We start from the raw sequence: 18,260 nt of genomic DNA on the forward strand, positions 1-18,260 counted from the left end.
GTGGCCCACACAGCCTAAGATACTTCCTCTCTGACCTTTTACAGGAAGAGTTTGCCCCCACCCCTGTCTACCCCAGTGTTCAAATGGCAGCGGGACTGGATTCGTGCAGTCTTGTTGACCTCGCACATCTTTGAGCTCGTTGTGAGTGAAGTCGCATGGGAGCTCTTTAAAGTAGAGGCACCTTGGACTTCATCACAAAGCTCTGATCGAGCACTTCATTTTGAAGTAACGAAAAATGAAAAAGAACACATATCTTAAGTGAGTGTTTAATGTATTTAAATATGTGTTATTAACCAGTGGCGTTCTAGGGATTTCACATGCAGTGCATTGAAGGTTTAGACAGGTGGCCCGAAAGGCCCAGGCTGAGTTAATACTGATGCCCCAGGAAGAGGTGACTAGTAATTGGAAGGTTGGGGTCTCCCCAGTGACTTTCTTCTTCTTTCAGACTTAATCATTTTCCCTGGATTGGATATCACCCTCCTGTCAGAGCAATAACAAGTGCTGATCCTATTTTACAGGTTTTTAGACACTTCCAAACAAGCCATAGGAATGCTCTTCATCCACTTTGCAAATGTATACCTAGCAGATCTCACCGAGGAGGACCCTTGTTCACTGTAAGTGGCCCATATTTGAGTGCAGACATCACCTGCTGCTCCATGGGAAGTGTAGGCTGGCCTTGCTTTCTGCCGCCTGCCCTGTACCCTCTCGCTTGGGGAGAGGGCAACTCCCCTTTGTCCTCCATGCTCCTCTGAGAGATCAGCCTGAGCCTGCTGCTGGGAGCTCAGATGCACAGCTGCCTGTTGGCTGTTGGGGCTGTGCCTGTTGACAGTTGCCCTGTGCACTGGCTCTCTGCTAATCAATCTAGGTTCTGTCCCTTGGCGTCCTGGTACCCTTATGTCTCCCACTTTCCAAGCAGCCCCTGGCAGGGCAGCATAATGTCCTGAAGGGGTGTCTCTGTGGTAGAACAGGACACACAGGGGCTGCTCTGTCATGTCACCACTCAGGGTCAAAGCCATTGTTGACCATCGTTGACCTTTCACCTGAAGAGCTTGGGTTGTTCCTCCTCATCAGTGCCGTGTGCCGTCGACATAGCCCCCAGAGGAATCTGCCTGAAACCCCAATCAGGCCGTGATGTGCTGTCCTCCTTGCTGACAGTACCCGAACGGTGCCGCTCTAAGCAGATGGAGTGGGAAAGAAGGCTCGCCTGCCTTATCGTGGCTCCATCTCCTCCCTTCCTGGCTCACACTTGGTGCTCTGCCCGTGCTGGGCTGCTCCTGGTGGCCCTCAATCCTGCCAGCTGCCTCCTGCCTCTGTGCCTTTGCTCACACTGCCGTCTGCCTGGAATGCCCTCCTGCCCTGCCTCTGAGGGAGAGCAGGGCAGAGGGCTGGTGGCTGATGAGTCCCTTCAAGAGGTTTAGTGTGTCTTTAAGATCATTTGGACTGGAAAATTCTTTCAAGCTTCTCTTTTTTGGTGACAGTGTGCCGTTTTGAGCTTTCATCCCAGCCCAGATTTCAGAAGGAAGTTGTGAATTCTCCCTCCCTGGGGTCTTTCCTTCAGACCTGGATGGGTTGTGATCTGTTTGGATGTTTGGGTCTAGTGCCAAAGCGGGGGACTGGAAGGGTGATCCTCCCATAGGGGAGATGGTTAGGAAAGGACCTTGTCCTTCCAACCCGTGAGCCCAGCAGCAAGCTCGTATCATCCTCTAGTGAATCTTCCTGATATTGGCCGAGATAGGCTGAGAGCCAGCTGCTTCTCCTGGAGTCACGGGCGTGAGGAAACCTAACTGCTGGTACAGGCTTGGCTACATCACTCTCCTTTGCAGCAGCTCCATTATCCATCTGCAAAATGAAGATACAGCTTTAAGGGGGATGCTGACAAACTGAATCACAGCCAGGATGGAGGAGGGGCTGTTGACAGATCTCGGGTGCTCAGCCTGGAGGAGAAAAGGCCCAAGAAAGGAGCATGGTATGGTAGAAAAGAGCACCTGCCTGAGAGGCCGCACTGTGGGAAGGTGGCTTAACTCGTCTGAGCCTCAGTTTCCTTATCTGCCCTGTGTATCCCGCCAGATCCCCAGGATTCCCATGAAGGTTTCATAGTAATGAGTAGAAGCACCACTGGAAACCAGAGGGGCACTTATCAATGAAGACGTTAGTAAGTTGGAGGATATTGTTAAAACTTAGGAAAGACATGAGAGCTCCAGCAGTCCACTGAAAAGCTGCTGGGTCAGAGACCAGGAAGGCGGAGCAGGGTTGCTCCACAGAGGGAAGAGGTCCTGGGCCTGGGGAAGAGCGAGTGGTGCCCTAGGTCCATTCCAGGCCCCACCGTCCTTGCTTTGCCCTCTGTTTATGGATGGGGGAGGGTTGGGCTGGACCTGGGTGTCCTGGGAGTCTGCAGACCTAGAAGGGAAGCCAGGCTCAGCTCAGGGAGAGAAGAAACTCACAGAGGGGAAGAACTGCTTCCTGTGGCTGTAGGGGTCCACAGTGCTTGGGATGCTGCTTTGGGAGGGGGTTAGGCTTTTGTGACATCTGGGGTTCTGGGACTCCGGCGGCTACAATTGTAATAGCACGTTTGCATAGCGCTTACTGTGTGGCGGCACTGTTCACATGTATTGACTCGTTTGATCCTCATAACAGCCCTGCAGTGTGGATCCTTTGATTATCCTCATTTTACAATTGGGGACCTGAGGCTCAGAGAGACTATGTGACTTCATCAAGCTCACACAGCTGAGGAGTGAAGGAGGTGGGATTGAACCCAGCCAGTCTGGCTCCAGGCCCACATGATGCTCTGCTGTCTGCCATTTGCACCTGTGTTGGGTACAGAGCATGGAGCTTTCTGTCATTATTCCCAAGGCCTGGCACACAGTGCGGTCAAGTAAATATTTGGTGGGGGAATGAATGAACACATATATGTGTATCAGGTGTTCTTGTTACATCAGGATGGGTCTCAGATGTGAGAACCACTTGAACCAATTAGATTTAAGCATCTGAGCACAACGCAGCCTAGGACCAGAGCTCAGCTGTGAACTTGGAGAAATCGCCTTGGAAGCGATTGCAGTCCCTTCCATCTCTGGTCTGAGAGTGACCCCTTGTGATTTTAAAGAGGAAGGGCAGGTGAGAGAAAAGGCTGCCCCCTCCCTCTGGTTTTCTCGCCACTCCGGGGCGCTGGTAGGGCCATGAGCATGGCAGAGCAGAGCGTGCTCCCTCCTGTGTCAGAGTGCTGTGCACATCGCCAGAGCCCAGGCCTTGAGGTGGGGGCTGTGAGTCTGCATAAAATGTTTGAAGCCTCAGGAACTCGAAAGTACCACAGCTGGTCTGTGGGATCCAGAGCTTCTCGGGGGGGTTTCCAAGAGATGTGGCATCCCACAGGGCTGGTACCTAACCCAGTGACTCCATGTCTCCTGCTTTGGAGAGCCGAGGGCTGTGGTCAGTGGTGCCCAGTGACCCTCCAGGTACAGGGCCCTCGAGGGAGGACAAGCGGGCAAGGGACCTTTCCTTGGTGAGGGAAGAGGTGCGTGACAAACAGATGGAGACAAACCTTACAAGAACACGTGGTCAAGGTGGGCATGCTCGTCTGACCCTCCTCCTCTCCTTGCTCCACCATCTTGCCTTTTCCATGGAGAGTATAGCTCTCTCTTGAGGAATGTTTACTTGTACTTGCCTCCATGCCAGGCTCTGAAGCATGGAGAAGAGCGAGGGCCATGTGGCCCTGCCCCCTTTGGTCTCAGAAACCCCAGAGGCTGTTTCCTGAGCTGCTTTGTTGCAGCAGCAGTGTCGGGGACTTGGGTGGGCTGGACTGTCAGGCAGAGAACAGAGTCACTGAGCAGATTTTTTTTATCAATCAAGTTCTGTTGTCCTGTTGACTTCTTTGGCCACTTCCAGGCACTCTGACTCGTGTCAAGTCTGTTTGGCAGGAACACTTGAGATCCTTCAAGTTTCTTTGTCACTCCTCCACCCCTCCCTCAAGCTGTTCAACGCTGATGAGTGTCAGCACACTGTTGGGAGGAGGCTCTCCTGGGGCTCCCTGAAGTGAGCACTGCAGCCTCTTGCACAAGCACATTTAAGGTTCCCCGCCCGCCAGAACAAGGCCAAACAAGGCTGGGTCATCAGCCTTGACCTTGGCCCTGGTTAGCACACAGGGCCTGGCTCAGGGGCCCTTGCTGCCTGAGTGATGCTTCCTGACGGAGTCACTGTGCCCTCTCACACAGGTACCTCATCAACTTCCTCCTGGATGCCACCGTGGGCATGCTGCTGATCTATGTGGGCGTGCGTGCCATCAGCATCTTGGTGGAGTGGCAGCAGTGGGAGTCCCTGCGTTTTGGAGAATATGGTAATGTACCATGGACACTGGAGGGGGCTTCATGGAGGGGTCTCTGCTCCTTGCCCTGTACAGCCCTCCAGGCCAATGGATTCTGAGAAAGTTCAGGAGCTGGTGGCTGTCTCCTCTGTGGTGAAGGGGCTGGGGCCTGAGCAGCATCCTTCTGCTAGTGTCAGAGCACCGCACATCTGCGTCGTTTGGGTGCCCACTTCACTGCCAAGGCTCCCGCCTTGGTGGCAGGAGCCAGAAGACACCCTAGACACAAGGAGGGAACACAGTGTTTGTCTCTTCCACCAGAGGGAACTGGCAGCCCCACCCGCAGGGCCATAAGGCCACCTCACTCTGCCCAGCTTCCCGCCAGGCTCATACTTCCTGCCCACCTCGTTAGAGAGATGGGGGCGGCTCTCAGTTTGGGAGGTGCTCAGTAGGGAGCTGCCCCTCTTTCTGCTGCATGTTTGTGCTTGTCCTGTCGTTGGGCCGTTCAACTACTGCGGCTCACAAGGTCAGGACTGGAGGGTCCTTCCCAGTCCTGGAGCTAAGTCACTATCTCCTGACCATGCGTTGGCCCCCACCCAGCATCTGGCATGTACAGTCGTCAGCGATACCAGGCGCATTCCCACTCACAGAGACATGGCTAAAACAGGTGACCTGCGAGTGCTGGCCCAGCTTTGACCCACTCTCATTGCATCAGACCCCATGGGATGCAGCCTGGGTAGGAAGCTGCCTTTCTGCTGGCTCCGAGGACAAATGCAGTGCCTTTTACTTTGTAACCCCGGTGAAATGGCTGGATGTGGCCTCGGCTGGGCTGCTGGTGAGAGGTGACTTCTTCAGGTCTTACTGCCCTCTGGGGATTCAGGACCCAGGTTCAGGAGTAATGGCAGCTCTCTCCCACCTTCACAGCTGGCCTGGGCTGGAGGCAGGAACTCCTGTTCCCAGTGGGAACAGCATCAGTGGAGCCTTTTTCATGAAAGAGGCTCACAGGACAAGAGGGAGGGAATGCGAGTAGAATTCTGGATCCCCACTCCTTTCCTGCTCATACCTCCCAAAGAGCCCGTGGCTCTGCCTCTCACTCCTGCGTGGCTGAAGGCTCACAAGGGACTGACAGTTAAAAGGGGAGCCGATTTATGGAGCTGGCTGTGAGTACCTTGGGTATTTCTAGAAATCTTAAGTAATTGTTTGTCTCCATTGAGGGGAGATGAGCTCAGGGGAGGGCTTTTCTTAGTCCTGTTACTTGATGCCTCATGAGTCACTGACCCAAGATAGTGTTTGACACGCAGCGTGTGCTCCTGTGGCTCCAGAGAAGGCTTCTGAGAAACTCCGAGTCATTGACTCCTCAGCTTGGAGGATGGAAATGGACCACAGCACACGTGGCCCAAAGCAGCGGCATCCTCATTTATAGGATAGTCACCCAGAGAGGTTAAGTGATGCGGGAAGCTCCTCCAGCCACTGCACAGCTTGGGGGCCTTGTGGCTACTACACTGGGATACGTAATCCTCTCACCACCTCCAAGCACAGTGCTCATAACTACTTCTTTGCTATTAAGATCCCTTCAGGAATGCAGGGCTCTCAACTCAACTATAGCTGACCAATGCTATGGGAGATCCACCCACAGCCAGTCAGTGCCACTCAGAGACCTGGGAGTGAAGATCAGGTCTGGTCCTGATACACCAGGCATGATGGTACCACTTGTTCCTAGCACATTTTGTCTGTATCTCCAAGAGGAGATTGAAAGGAAGGAGGCAGTGGTTGGTTGAGCCTCTTGCTTCCATCCCACCCTACTCTACCCACTTGGCATGCCTCGGCCCTGCCCTTAGGTCATCTCACCACTGCCTCTGGGAACCAGAGTCTTCAAACCAGGGTGTCTCCAGATGGAGCTGCCCTTTATCAAGGACCATCCCAGGTCCTCCCCCCTCAGGCTGAGGAAGGATAGCATATGTTCTCTTACCTGATTTCTGTTTCTATCAATTTCGATTATTTTCTATTGCTGCTGTAATAAATTACCGCAAAATTAATGGCTTAAAACAACACAAATATATTGTCTTACAGTTCTGTAGTTTAGAAGTCCAACATGGACTAAAATCAAGGTGTCAGCAGGACTGCTTCCTTCTGGAGTCTCTAAGGGGGGAATCCATTTCCTTGCCTTGTCCAGCTTCTAGAGGCTGCCTGCATTCCTTGGCTTGTGGCCTCTTCCTCCATCTTCAGAGCCAGCAACAGCAGGTTGAGTTCCTCTCCCGTCATATCGCTCTGACCCTCTGCCACCTCCTTCCACTTTGAAGTGTCCTGATTACGCTGGGCCCACTTGGATACTCCAGGAGTCAGCTCATTAGCAACCTTATTCCACTTGCAGCTTGAATTCCCCTCTGCCACATTACCTAACATATTCATAGGTTCTGGGGATTAGGATGTGGCCATCTCTGTGGAGCCATTATTGTACCTACCACACCTGTTGACTGGCCCATCCGCTTGAGGCAATAATTTCATGTAGGCCCCTTGGCTCTCTTCTCGGGTAAATGAAGAAAAGGGGCTTATTTTCTCAGTGCTTCCATGGTCCCTAGACAAGAAGGTGAACTTGCTAAGAAGAACATAGGACTTGGGGAATAAACTACACAGCCCTAAGGGGTGAGACAGGATCCAGGCGCTACGTGGTGTCTGCAGTGTGACGACCAGGCTGCTCTTGCCCATGCAGAAGCCCAGAAGATAAGGTCTGTGTCCCATGGGCGCCAGTGGCTCGTGGGCTTTGCTGCCCATCCCTGTCCTGCCGCTTCCCTGCAGAAGCCTGTCTAGATGCAGATACTTTGGCCCCTATTCCTGCTATTTAGCCTGAGGAAATAATTCAACAAAACCCAAACGCCCATGTACCTGAAGGTGTCCAGTGTGGTAAGAAGCAGGACACAGTGAGAATGCCTGGCTTGTCTGTCCTTGAAAGATGAGACCATGGGGGATGTTAGAAAGACTCAAACGAAACAGAAATCAGAAAAACAAACCAGCACATGTGCACTTGTTCCAGCTGTGGCTACATGTGGTCTGGACGCCCAGGAGGAATGACATGTGAGAGTGGGGTTACACCTGGTTTTCTTCTTTTTTCACTTATTAAAGCACCTAAATGAAAAAAGCGGCAGCTGCAGCTGAGTTGTGACTCAAACTCAGAGCAGCTTGAGGGGCAACGTGAGGCCGACGGGAGGAAAACCTTTATCTTGTCCGTCACTTAAAGCTTAAGCGCAGGTAGAGTGAGCACACTCTGAGCAAGTAGGTTTTCTTGTGATGTTAAATAAGTGTTGCCACTTGCTCTGTTGACTTTTAAACACACTAGTCCCAATTCAGATATATTTCCTACTAGTGCTTTCTGTCTGGCTGTCTCCAATCTTACTAAATGGTTTTTAACAAATATTTTGATCTGTTGTTTTTGAGAACTTTTCTCAATAAGGTCAAGTAGTTTACTGTAAGGATTACAAAAGTCTAGCTAGGAAAGATTGTACTTCTGAAATGGCTTTTTGGCTCAAATGTGTCTTATCCCAGAAGTGAAAGTAGAGAGGACGACCTCAGAAGAGGCAGTGATGTCTTCCTGCACTCTTCTCCCGAGGTTTTCCAGAAAAGGGAATGGCCTGGTGTTGTGTCCATTACAGCTGCGTGAAAGCATTCCCTTGCGCTTCCACTGCGTACAATTGGCAGGCTCAGGCAGGCCTGGGGGCCTCTGGCACTAGTGCCTGGACAGGGATCACTACAGAAACTGTAGAATCAAATGAGAAGCTGGAAATTGCTCTCTGCGCCAAATTCTCTTCTCACAGCCTGGATTGGGGCCGTTGCCTCCCCTAAAATGTTACCTTCCAGCCCATCTTGTGGCCAGTCATGGTCGGGCAGCTCTGGCAGAGCTTTCAGAGTGGGCCCCTGGCAGCCTCCCCCTTCCCTACTCCCCCTTGGGTCTCCCACTCTGGAAGGCATGTGTGGCTCCCCTTGGGCCCACCCCGTGGGTTCTGCCTGTCACTGAGGATGTAGATCGTTCCCTGGAGGGGCTGGTCCTCCCCGCTTCATCAAGTCCCTTTTGAAACATTCCAGAGGCACTCAAGGGCCTACGTGTCCCCAGCATAGACTGTTGGGTTCCTCCGCTTCTCAAGCATAGTGACTAATGAGATCACAGATGGACCTTTGTCACAGCCCCAAGGCACAGCCCATCACTCCTGCCTCCTTGTCTTGAGAGCTACTGTCTCTTCTTCCTTGTCCCCAGCCAGAGGTGTTTTGGGTGCCCCACACCAGACAGGATCTGAGTTCCTCCAGAGTCGGATTTCTGCTCCCAGGGCTGAGGGCAGTGGGAACAGCGGGGGCAGTGGGGATAGGGGGTGGGAGACGAACATAGAGGTTGTTTGCTGCCTTCATATTTCAGAAACAGCCACTCATGGATGGAGGAAAGGACGGATGGCACCACAGTCACTGGAAAAATCAACAACGGATAATAATAGCAGTCTTGCTTAACACAGCTTCTGCTGCCAGCGGATAAAAAGAACCAGCTTTTCTGAGCTCCAGCAGTGGGCACTTACTAACTTTAGTGCTTTTTCATTATATCTTAGAATCTCTTTAAAGAAAAGCCACTGTGGTATCTCCAAATTAGGAATTCTCTGATTTCGTTTAAAACATCCACATTTGTCTGTTCAGGCTGAGGTGATTCTTGGTACTTTGTGGGCTCATTAAGTAGCTTTAGAGCCAGGGTTCCGGTGTGGGGTGGGAGTGGGGCGGGGGCATTGCCCAGCTGGGACCCCGACATCGGTCCCCAGTGACTGAGCACCCACTGTCCCTGCAGGAGACCCTCTGCAGTGTGGAGCCTGGGCCGGGCAGTGTGCTCTGTACATCTTGATCATGATTTTTGAAAAGTCTGTCGTCTTCATCGTCCTCCTAATACTTCAGTGGAAAAAGGTTTGCTCTTGTCCCTCCTTTAGCAGCTCGTTGAGAAGCTAAGCAAGAAGGTAGTCCCCCCACCCCCACCTGAGCCCCAACTTAATCGAAACCCAAACTTCTTCTTTTTTAATTCCATGAATGCACCCTGGATTTGATCTGATATGGCAGCTACTGGCTACCTATGAAGAACAGTAACTTGTGTTTTTCCTTAGCATCCATCTGCTTCCATTACACAAATGTCTGCTCGAGATTAAGCCTTGGGATGTATAAACCTAGTGGGAATAACAGCCCCTGCCCTTGGGTTGCTTACGTCTGATGTTAGTCTTCAGGCCTGGCCACTGTCAGTGTCAGGAGGGTCTCCTCTGCATTCGCAGATGTCCCCCTCACACGTCTCTCTTGGCCAGTGCTGTAACTGAGCCTTTTGGTGCCACAGGCAGCAGCTGGTCCCACGTTGTTCCCTCTGTCCTCTGGCCCCCATGCTACACAGATAAGCCTCCACTGCCCGTGTCTTCCACATGCCCACATGAAACCAACCTAAGAGCCTTCTGGAACAAGTAGCTCAGATCTCGGCCTTCCTTTGGTTTTATTTGTGTCTAAGTTTTATTTTTTAAGAAAATAAACCAAGGCTTTTTGGAGCTGTTGTCCTTCAGGAGGTGGTTGGGGTGCAGATTTCTGTTAGAAAGTGGCTTGGCACCTCATGGCTAGTGTCTGCAATGAGCATCCAGCAACCTCACTCCTTCCAGTTCCCTGAACCTCACACTCCTCCCCCTCTGCCTCCAGGGGCTTGTCATCCCACTGCGCTTCCCAAGGCCACACCCCAGGAAAGCTACTAAAGCACTAGCTTCTCCAGGTGGTCTCCCAGGGGGTCCCTTGTTAGCAGACAGATCTGAGGACTACAGCCCTGGGCACAAGGTGCTGTTCCATCAGGGTTCTGGCGGGGTGGAGGGTGTCTAGGCTGAGCCCCCCTCTCAGCGCCTCATGGGTGATTTCCACTACCCCCCTGCCAGGCACTTCCTCTGTGGTCTCTCCCCTCCTCATTGAGTCTGCTTCTCTTCACAGGTGGCCCTACTGAATCCCATTGAAAACCCAGACCTGAAACTGGCCATCGTCATGCTGATCGTCCCCTTCTTTGTCAATGTCAGTGCCCTGTTGCATTTTTTACCCCAGTTTGCTCCTACCTTGCAGTATTCCTCTTCAAAGTTCTGAGTCTGACAGAAAACACCTTCAGCCCTCAGGTCCCTCTGTGTGAGCATTTGCCACCTCCCCGTCCCCACCCCAGACCTGGAAATGGCAGGATTGCTTCCTCAACAGGCACATGCCCCCTCTACCAGGGGCCCCCTGCAGAGGAGTCCTCCCAGATGTGTAGCAGCGACTTCTAGATCAGGATGTTAGGAATTCATCTCCGTCGTTTATTCCTGACCACAGAGCTCCAAGAGAAACTCACAGGCACACTGGCTAGAAGTTATGAAATATGAGAAGAAATGGTAAAGGAACCTGGAGTAGGCACATGTGTGTGCCAGCCAGCCGCTCAGCCTGGGGAGGAGCCGGACCAGGAGACGGAGACCTTGGTTCCAGGCCCCACTCTGCCAATGGCTGGAGCAAGGCCCAAGGAGGCTGTCCCCATCAGTGACCACCAGAAAACCCCTTGGGGTGAATAGGGCGGAGATTTTCCTGCTGGTTCTCTGATAAGAAAAGGGAAGCAAAGGAAGTAGAGATTGGGAGCGTCCTTCTAAGCTTCTGAGAGATAGCGGGGGACTGGATGAGTTCTGGATGTTATAATCCGGGATCGGGGTGGGAAGGAGGGGATGGGGCTGCTCTGCTTTGCTTTCACAAGTGGCTTATCCCAGAGTAACCTGCACTTTCCTCCCCACAGGCTTTGATGTTTTGGGTAGTGGATAATTTCCTCATGAGAAAGGGGAGGACGAAAGCTAAACTAGAAGAAAGGGGAGCCAACCAGGACTCCAGGAACGGGAGCAAGGTCCGCTACCGAAGAGCCGCGTCCCACGAGGAGTCGGAGTCTGAGGTGGGGCCGAGCCCTCGTGCCGCCCACCCAGGAGGTCTCTGGTGTCGTGTTTGCGTTCGGTCTTCTCAACGCCAGGCAGCGAGAGGGACAAGAGGCTGACAGCTCCAACCAAGCTGGGACCCATTCCTGCTGTCCCGTGGGCCTAGGGCAGGGAGGTGGAGCACCTGGTGGGGGTGGCCTGCCTCCAACAGTCCTTCCATCAGTGGAGAAGGACAGGAAAGGGAGGAGCTGTCTTGTTCCAGGGAAACTAGTTAGGACTCTGATGGGCCTGATCGTTGACCTTCCAGCATTAAGGTGTTTGGATCCCTGCCCACCACTAAAGAGCAAGGGAGGTGTTGGCTAAGCCAACTGGAAACTTCTAAAATGCAGGGTAGCCAGACCTCCAAGGGGGAGCCTCATCTCCCCTTATTTTCATGTCTTCTAAGTTCAAAGGTTTGGACTTCAGGGAGACTGATGGTCATAACTGGGAGCATGGAGGCAAGGCTACGCGTCTGGGCAGCCAGCAGCACTCACTTTATACCACTGTGCTGCGGGGTGAGGCTGCACTGCCTTATGAGAAGGCTTTGTTCCGCTCCCACGGTATGCTGAGCTCTGCGCTGCAGGCAGGGCTACAGAAGTGGCGGGGATGATGTCCCCCCCGTGAGGCCTTCAGGCTTGTGGATGAGGCAAAGGCAAGTGCCTGATCAGCTCATTGTAACACTCTGATCACTTCTGAGATTAAGCCATCAACAAAACCTGCGAGGACCCTGGGACAGTCTGTTTAACTCCTGGGGGCATCCTGGAGGGAGTTTTGAAAGCTGAATAGATGGCAGGACAGAGGGTTAAGTCCGTATCCTCTCTAGGTGTCCCTAGAGTCTGGCACAGGCCTGTCATCTTGTAAGAGCTTGGTGAACGTTAGGTGAATGACAACAGCATTCAACGTGGAAGCAACCACTCAAGAACAATCACGGTCATGTGATTTGGCATCTGGGTGATGTGAAATTCACTGAGGCCAGAGCAGCATGTATTCTGGAGGGGAGGATGACAAGGAATGAGATACAGGGGCCGTCCCGGTGGCATAGCAGTTAAGTTCGCATGTTCTGCTTCGTCAGCCCAGGGTTTGCTGGTTCGGATCGCAGGTGCGGACCTACGCATTGCTTGTCAAGCCATGCTGTGGCAGGCGTCCCACATATAAAGTAAAGGAAGATGGGCACGGATGTTAGCTCAGGGCCAGTCTTCCTCAGCAAAAAGAGGAGGATTGGCAGCAGATTTTAGCTCAGTGCTAATCTTCCTCAAAAAGAAAATAAAAGCAATGAGATACAGGCAAAGGTCTGAGCTAGACTGGCAGGGTTCTTTGTGATCCAGACTGAGGAATTCCTCAGACATGTCTGTACAGGTGGTTTAATCAGGGGACCGAGGCTGAAGGCATCAAGCCCTGCAAGGGAGTGATCCAGGGAGAGGTGGTGAGACCGCCCTGCCCCTGGAATAGAATGAGTTCCCCCTGCAGCACGGAACTCTCCATCCTGACCTGGGCTATCTCAGTCCTTCCCTGGTGCTCAGAGGTCTGAGGAGCCAGGCAGGTGGTGTGGCAGATGGGCTGAATGAACGTGTTTGCCCTGATGCCCTGGCTGCATGGCTGGCTTGTTCCCGGGCTCAGAAAGGCGAAGGGCTCCTGTTTGTCTTCAGAAGTTACAAAGTTGGTTGAAAGCAGCCGCTCTGAAATCCCCCCTGCCTTGTGTGTGCCCCACAGATGTTTTCCTTTTGAATAGGGCTTTTCAGTTTACTTTTGCTGTATCTAAAGCAACTTCAAGGACCTGGGACTCCATGGGTCAAGATTGGGCTTTTTTTGCCAGGATGACCTTAGGCCACAGGTGCTTGCTGAGTCTGCTCTGACTGGGGTTCGGTCCCAGCTGGCAGTTGGGTGGAGAAGTGGGGAGCATTAGCAGAGGGAGGGTACGTCAGCTCAGCGCGAGTTCAGTAGCCCGTGAATGTGCTTGGAGTAAATGAGGCCTGGGCTGGGCCAGCTTGTCTCATTCGGGAAAGGGAGCCTCCATCGTCCTCTTCTAAAGAGACCCCAGACCTGAGTCCTCCTGGAGGGGCTCACACCCCAGTGCCGGGGTCCAGCACCACTGGTGGTGACTCAGGCCATGCCTCTCCCCCGCCTCAGATCCTGATCTCGGCCGATGACGAGATGGAGGAGTCCGACGTGGAGGAGGACCTCCGCAGACTGACCCCCCTGAAGCCTGCAAAGAAAAAGAAGCACCGCTTTGGGCTGCCTGTATGACGCATTCCGCTGCCGGGGGTCAGGTTTGGGGGCCCAGCCGGCTGCCAGGTCAGCAGATGGTCGCTCCGCAGCGTCATTCCTTCCCTCCTCTCTCTGCCCCTCCTCTTCTACCTCCACTCCTCTTGCTGTCTCTGCCCACTCCCAGACTACTGTGACTTGAGAGGGGGACGATGAGCCAGCGCCGAGGGGGCCGTGGCAGTTGGAGGTCCCACTCAGTTGCACTACAAACACTGACCAAATATGCAACCCAGGCGTTCTGTCTGTCTGTTGTTGTCCCAAGCGGTGGTGTGAGGGACCCAGAAGCCTTGCCCCGTGTCAGGCTCGGTGGCACTGAGGAAGAGAACTCACGCACACACAGACCATGGGGGGAGCCTTTCCCCAAGGCTCAGCAAGTGTGAAGATGTAACATGTTCTGGGCTAAAAGTCACTCATTGACCAAGTTTGAAATCGCAATGCTTTCTTACTCAAAATGGCTTTTGTAACTATTGATTTCTAAAGCCGGTTTTACGAGCTGTCACAGTGTTACCGTTTTTTGAGTATGTGTTTATTTCCTATGGGACTAATGGGCAAAACATAGATTTTTAAGTCTTCCGTATGCTGTTGACTTTTATATTTTTAAGTTATATTTTCATACTATTGTATTTAAAAACTCTTTTTAATGCCCAAAGAAATGGGTTTGTTTGCCTTTCGTGGGATGTGAACTGGTGGGAGGAAAAAGTTGGGAATTTTTTATTTGGAACATTGTTAGGTAATCTACAGTAAAATTAGGTAAATTATTCCGGTAGGAAGGGAGTTGGGCCCTCACCTGAAATCAACAAAGCCAATGCTTCTGAGAAGGTCAAGCCTGAGCAGGAGACAGCTGGTCTGAACGTGGATCGGGGCCCCAGTGCATATGGGACAGGCAGGGCTCTGCCCAGGGCCCACCAGCTCCTTGGCCTTTCTGCTGGCAGTTTAGAGATCTTAGTTAGATGTGACCAAGAAGGGAGCCTAAGAGGTCCTTGTGTCCAGAGAAATTGAGACTATGAGGCCACTCCTGTTTGTTCCTTGCCTTTTCAGAGCCTCCAGATTTGAAGTTTAAAATGTGGTTTTGGCCTCCGTGCCTCCCACTGGTGCAGCCTTCAGAACCAGCCTCTGGGCCAAGCACTGGGAACCTGCTGTCAGGCTGCCCCGTGCCTGTCATCTTAGTGTTGTCCACTTGTTTTGCACAATTTTCTGGAAAACACCTGCCTGAACAAGGGGTCCTGTTTTTCACATCCTCCAAAGCTGTAGGGGGCTCGGGTAGAGCAGGTCAAGGTGTGAGAGCTCGTTCTCTGCCTCCAGAGGCAGGACAAGGTGCTTCTATAGAAGCTTGTGTCCCCTCCTTGGGCAGTGGCCCCCACTCCTCAGCATGGGCACAGGCCCCTGTGTCTTTGGGAGTCTACTGACTGGCAGGGGAAGGGGCTGACCTGGTACTTGCCCTGCTGTGGGAACAGCCACGTGGAGCAGCCCAGTGTTTTGTCACAGCCCAGAGGCAGCCATGGAAGTTTAGAACAGAAAACCTTACCACTAAGGTACGAGCTGGAAGTAAGAAAGTGCAGGGAGGCCACACAACCCAGAGCCTTCTTTTTAGACCTACATAAAGGCATGTTTCACTTAAGCAGATGGGGTCTGAATTGTGGCATGTGAGCCAAGCTGTTAAAGCAGGCATCCTGGGCCTGTCCTCTCCCTGTCATGGTCCCACCTGTCTGGGACATGGTGGGGCAAGCCTTGGGGAGGACTTCTCAGCCCATCTTCCTCGAGGAGTCCAGAAGCCAGAGGGCTGGGAGGAGCCAGGCCCTGTAACTGCAGTAAGGGGTGACCGCCAGTGTGGGTATCTGCAGCCCAAGAGGCGAGGCGAGGTGAGGAGGCACGTGACGTTGGAGTCCAGCTCTCCCATCGCTTCTGCGCTCATTTCCCACTCTTCACACGCACACGTGCGCATGCACGCGCGCACACACACACACACCTGGCTGTTACTGTCTCCTGCCAAGAGAATCAGTATTTGGGAAGACCAGGACTGACATCGTTCCTAGTAGACATCAGCCTCTCGTGGCATCACTGACTCTCCTTACTTTTCCCTCCTGTTTCAGTTTGGTTGGAACAACCTGCGCCCGCAGCCCTGTTTCCTGCACCTTCCTGAGCTCAGAATCAGAGCTTCACTTTCAGTCTTGAGCTCCTGATGTTTCCAAACCAGGGACAGGGGCTGGGGAGCCACAGTCTGTGGAAGATGCAAACTATGGGTTATCTAGATCTCAGATGATCTGTCATTTCAAGGCTCATCCCAGAGCCTACTGGGCAGTGGGCTTGGGGACAAAGAGATATCGAGCGAATGGTGATTTCTCCCTGTATCCTGATTTTCAATAAGGGCTTTAGTCTCTGAGTGACAGTTGTGTAGCTGGTTAACTAGGGGATGGATGTATAACAGGGTGTCTGATCATAGAGGGCCTTGTGGTGTGTAGGCCTGGACAGCACGGCCTCACATTTTTGGCTTTACCGTCCTGTGTGTATGTGTCTGTGTGTGTGTGTGTGTGTGTGTGTGTGCACGCACACGCACAGTTTCTGTTCCCTGGGAGTGCCTCCTGCAGTCGCTGAGAGCTTTTCTGTGGTGCACTGTCCCAAGAGTGAGCAGATGCAGAGGGCCGTGGTCAGAACTCCTCCTGAGCTGTCCTCCCTCCCTGGGATGAGTCTTCTCACCACCTACTCCGAGGTGCCTTACAAGGTGCAGCTCTTCACCCGGCCACATGGCAGGCATCACCATGCTTGAGAAACCGTGGGACACCAACTGGATACAGTGGTACTGTGCGCCATCCATCTTATTTGTCCAGTCTGGGTCTGAGCCAAACCACCCATAATGGAAACTTGTAAGTCAGGGTCACAGGCAAGTTTCTTGTAACATGGAAGTAACCTGATGAGGTAGAACTGTCATATCCGAATGGAAGAGATAGTTCTTCCCCTTATTTCCTTTTGTTGTCAGTGGGATGTTGACAATGGCAAGGAGGGATGTTGGTGAGATCCCGGGTGGCTTCTTGGTCTGCTCAGCCCAAAACCTGCAAGGTGAAGGTCTCTGGCCCATCAGTTAGCCCTCAGACACACTGGTGGCCTCCTGCCTCAAGCTTTAACTTGTGCCTCTTCCTGGCAAGAGAGAGTCATGGGTTAATGTCGACCTGTCATGCCTCTAAATGGAAATGTGTAAAGGCACAAATCCAAGTTCTATCTTCCCCTAGCAGCGTAGGCCTTGGGCTGCAACCCAGAGTCCCTCTCTGCAGGCTGCCCAGGAGCCTGGAGGGAACAGCAGCCAACTGGCAACCCCACTCTGCCCTCCAGACTGCCGTTTGCTGGCTTTTGGTAGCCAGGCCAACATAGATGGCTCTGGAAACTTCCCATCGGCCAGAGCAGCCACCTTGCAGGGTGTGGACTGGCTTTTAGAGTCTCACACACTTCCGACTAGGTATGGAGAGCCCTCTGTTCTACCCTGTGATGCACTGGCAGCTCTGGAGGGCTTTGCTCCTGATGAGGACCTTCTGGGCTGACTGCTCTCAGCATCTTGGGCTCCTGGGTGGGTGGGTGAGCTGGTTTAATTTGATTTGTCTTTTCATGACGTTTATTAGAAGTCAGGCCTGTGTGAGCAAACCATGGCCTGCTTCTGCTGCCGTCCCAGTGGGGACGTTTCGTCAGTGATGTTACAATTCACAGAAACACATTTTTGAAATGAAAGGGAAGACGATGTACTTACATTGTAAAATGGTTTACAATAAAGTTTGACATCTTACTACAGTTTTTAAAAAAGAAACCATCATTTTTGTGGTTGTTGGTTGTGTGTTCTCTGGAGTTGAAACAGCTTAGTGGAGTCAAGAAAATTTCCCCAGTGAGTTAGAAGGTTCTCCCCGGGAAACAGTGAGAAAGAACCTTCCATCACCTAATGGCAGACGTAGGAGCCAGAATCCGTGGAGGAAAACAGGACATACTCCTGCCATTTCCACTTTCCAGCTAACGCGAGCAGAACTCCTCTCCCTCCCCCTCAGGAGCCAGTGTTGCTGAGAAGATGGAGTGTGAGGAGGGAACACCCCACATCCTGTCCCTGAGGCCACACGGCTGGAGGGGAGGTGTGTCCCTGGGCAGAACCAGCTGAGGGGGCCCTGCTGAAGCACTCCAGGAGCTGACAGCGGGGCCCTCACAGCCCCGGCCTGCCCTCAGTGCCTCTTGACCCCTGTTGAGAGTCCTGGGTTTGTGCCCACGCTGTCCAAAGGCATTCCTCATGTCAGCACTTGTCTCAGATGGAGCCTGGCAGTCCTCACGTTGGCCTCCTGGGGCCAGGACCGGGCAGGGGGGATTGGGGTGGGGTTTGAGGTATGACAGCAGTGGAGTGGCATTCGGGATAACCAAATGTCAGTGCCTGGTTGGGTTCTGTATGCCTGAAGCCTTCAAGGATAAAAATAATCTCCATCACAAACTGACAAGGAGCTTGGGTACGTCTGATCCAGCGGGCCAGGCCCTGACATCCTACCCACATCCATTCCCCACACCCACGCCAGGCCTAGAGTCCTGCCACGTGGGCTATTAGGGGCCAGCAGAGGGGAACTAAGTGACCTTCAGGGGAGCCCTTGTGCCTGTCCCTCTCTCCAAAGCTCAGTTCCTGGAACGGGCTTCACTCTCACTCACCCTCTCTCAGCAACCTAAACGTCCTCAGACCAGGCGCCCTCCGGCAGCTTCAACTCACAGGCTCTGCGGTTTCCTGCCTCCTTCATCCGTTTGCT

General features: G+C 52.9%; 1 protein-coding gene across 1 annotated transcript in view; it reads left to right on the forward strand.

Annotated features, from left to right (window-relative positions):
* STIMATE (STIM activating enhancer) overlaps positions 1-17,296 on the forward strand; it is a 55,835-nt gene extending 38,539 nt beyond the window's left edge. Inside the window, exons 3-9 of the mRNA XM_023620294.2 lie at positions 519-614; positions 4,206-4,327; positions 9,108-9,220; positions 10,262-10,339; positions 11,076-11,225; positions 13,372-13,536; positions 15,597-17,296. Coding sequence (XP_023476062.1) covers positions 519-614; positions 4,206-4,327; positions 9,108-9,220; positions 10,262-10,339; positions 11,076-11,225; positions 13,372-13,488 — 676 coding nt within the window. The 3' untranslated portion in view covers positions 13,489-13,536; positions 15,597-17,296. The remainder of the gene's footprint in view (positions 1-518; positions 615-4,205; positions 4,328-9,107; positions 9,221-10,261; positions 10,340-11,075; positions 11,226-13,371; positions 13,537-15,596) is intronic.
* Positions 17,297-18,260: the final 964 nt, after the last annotated feature.

Source organism: Equus caballus, chromosome 16 (assembly GCF_041296265.1).
Source record: "Equus caballus isolate H_3958 breed thoroughbred chromosome 16, TB-T2T, whole genome shotgun sequence".
Lineage (NCBI taxonomy): Eukaryota > Metazoa > Chordata > Mammalia > Perissodactyla > Equidae > Equus > Equus caballus.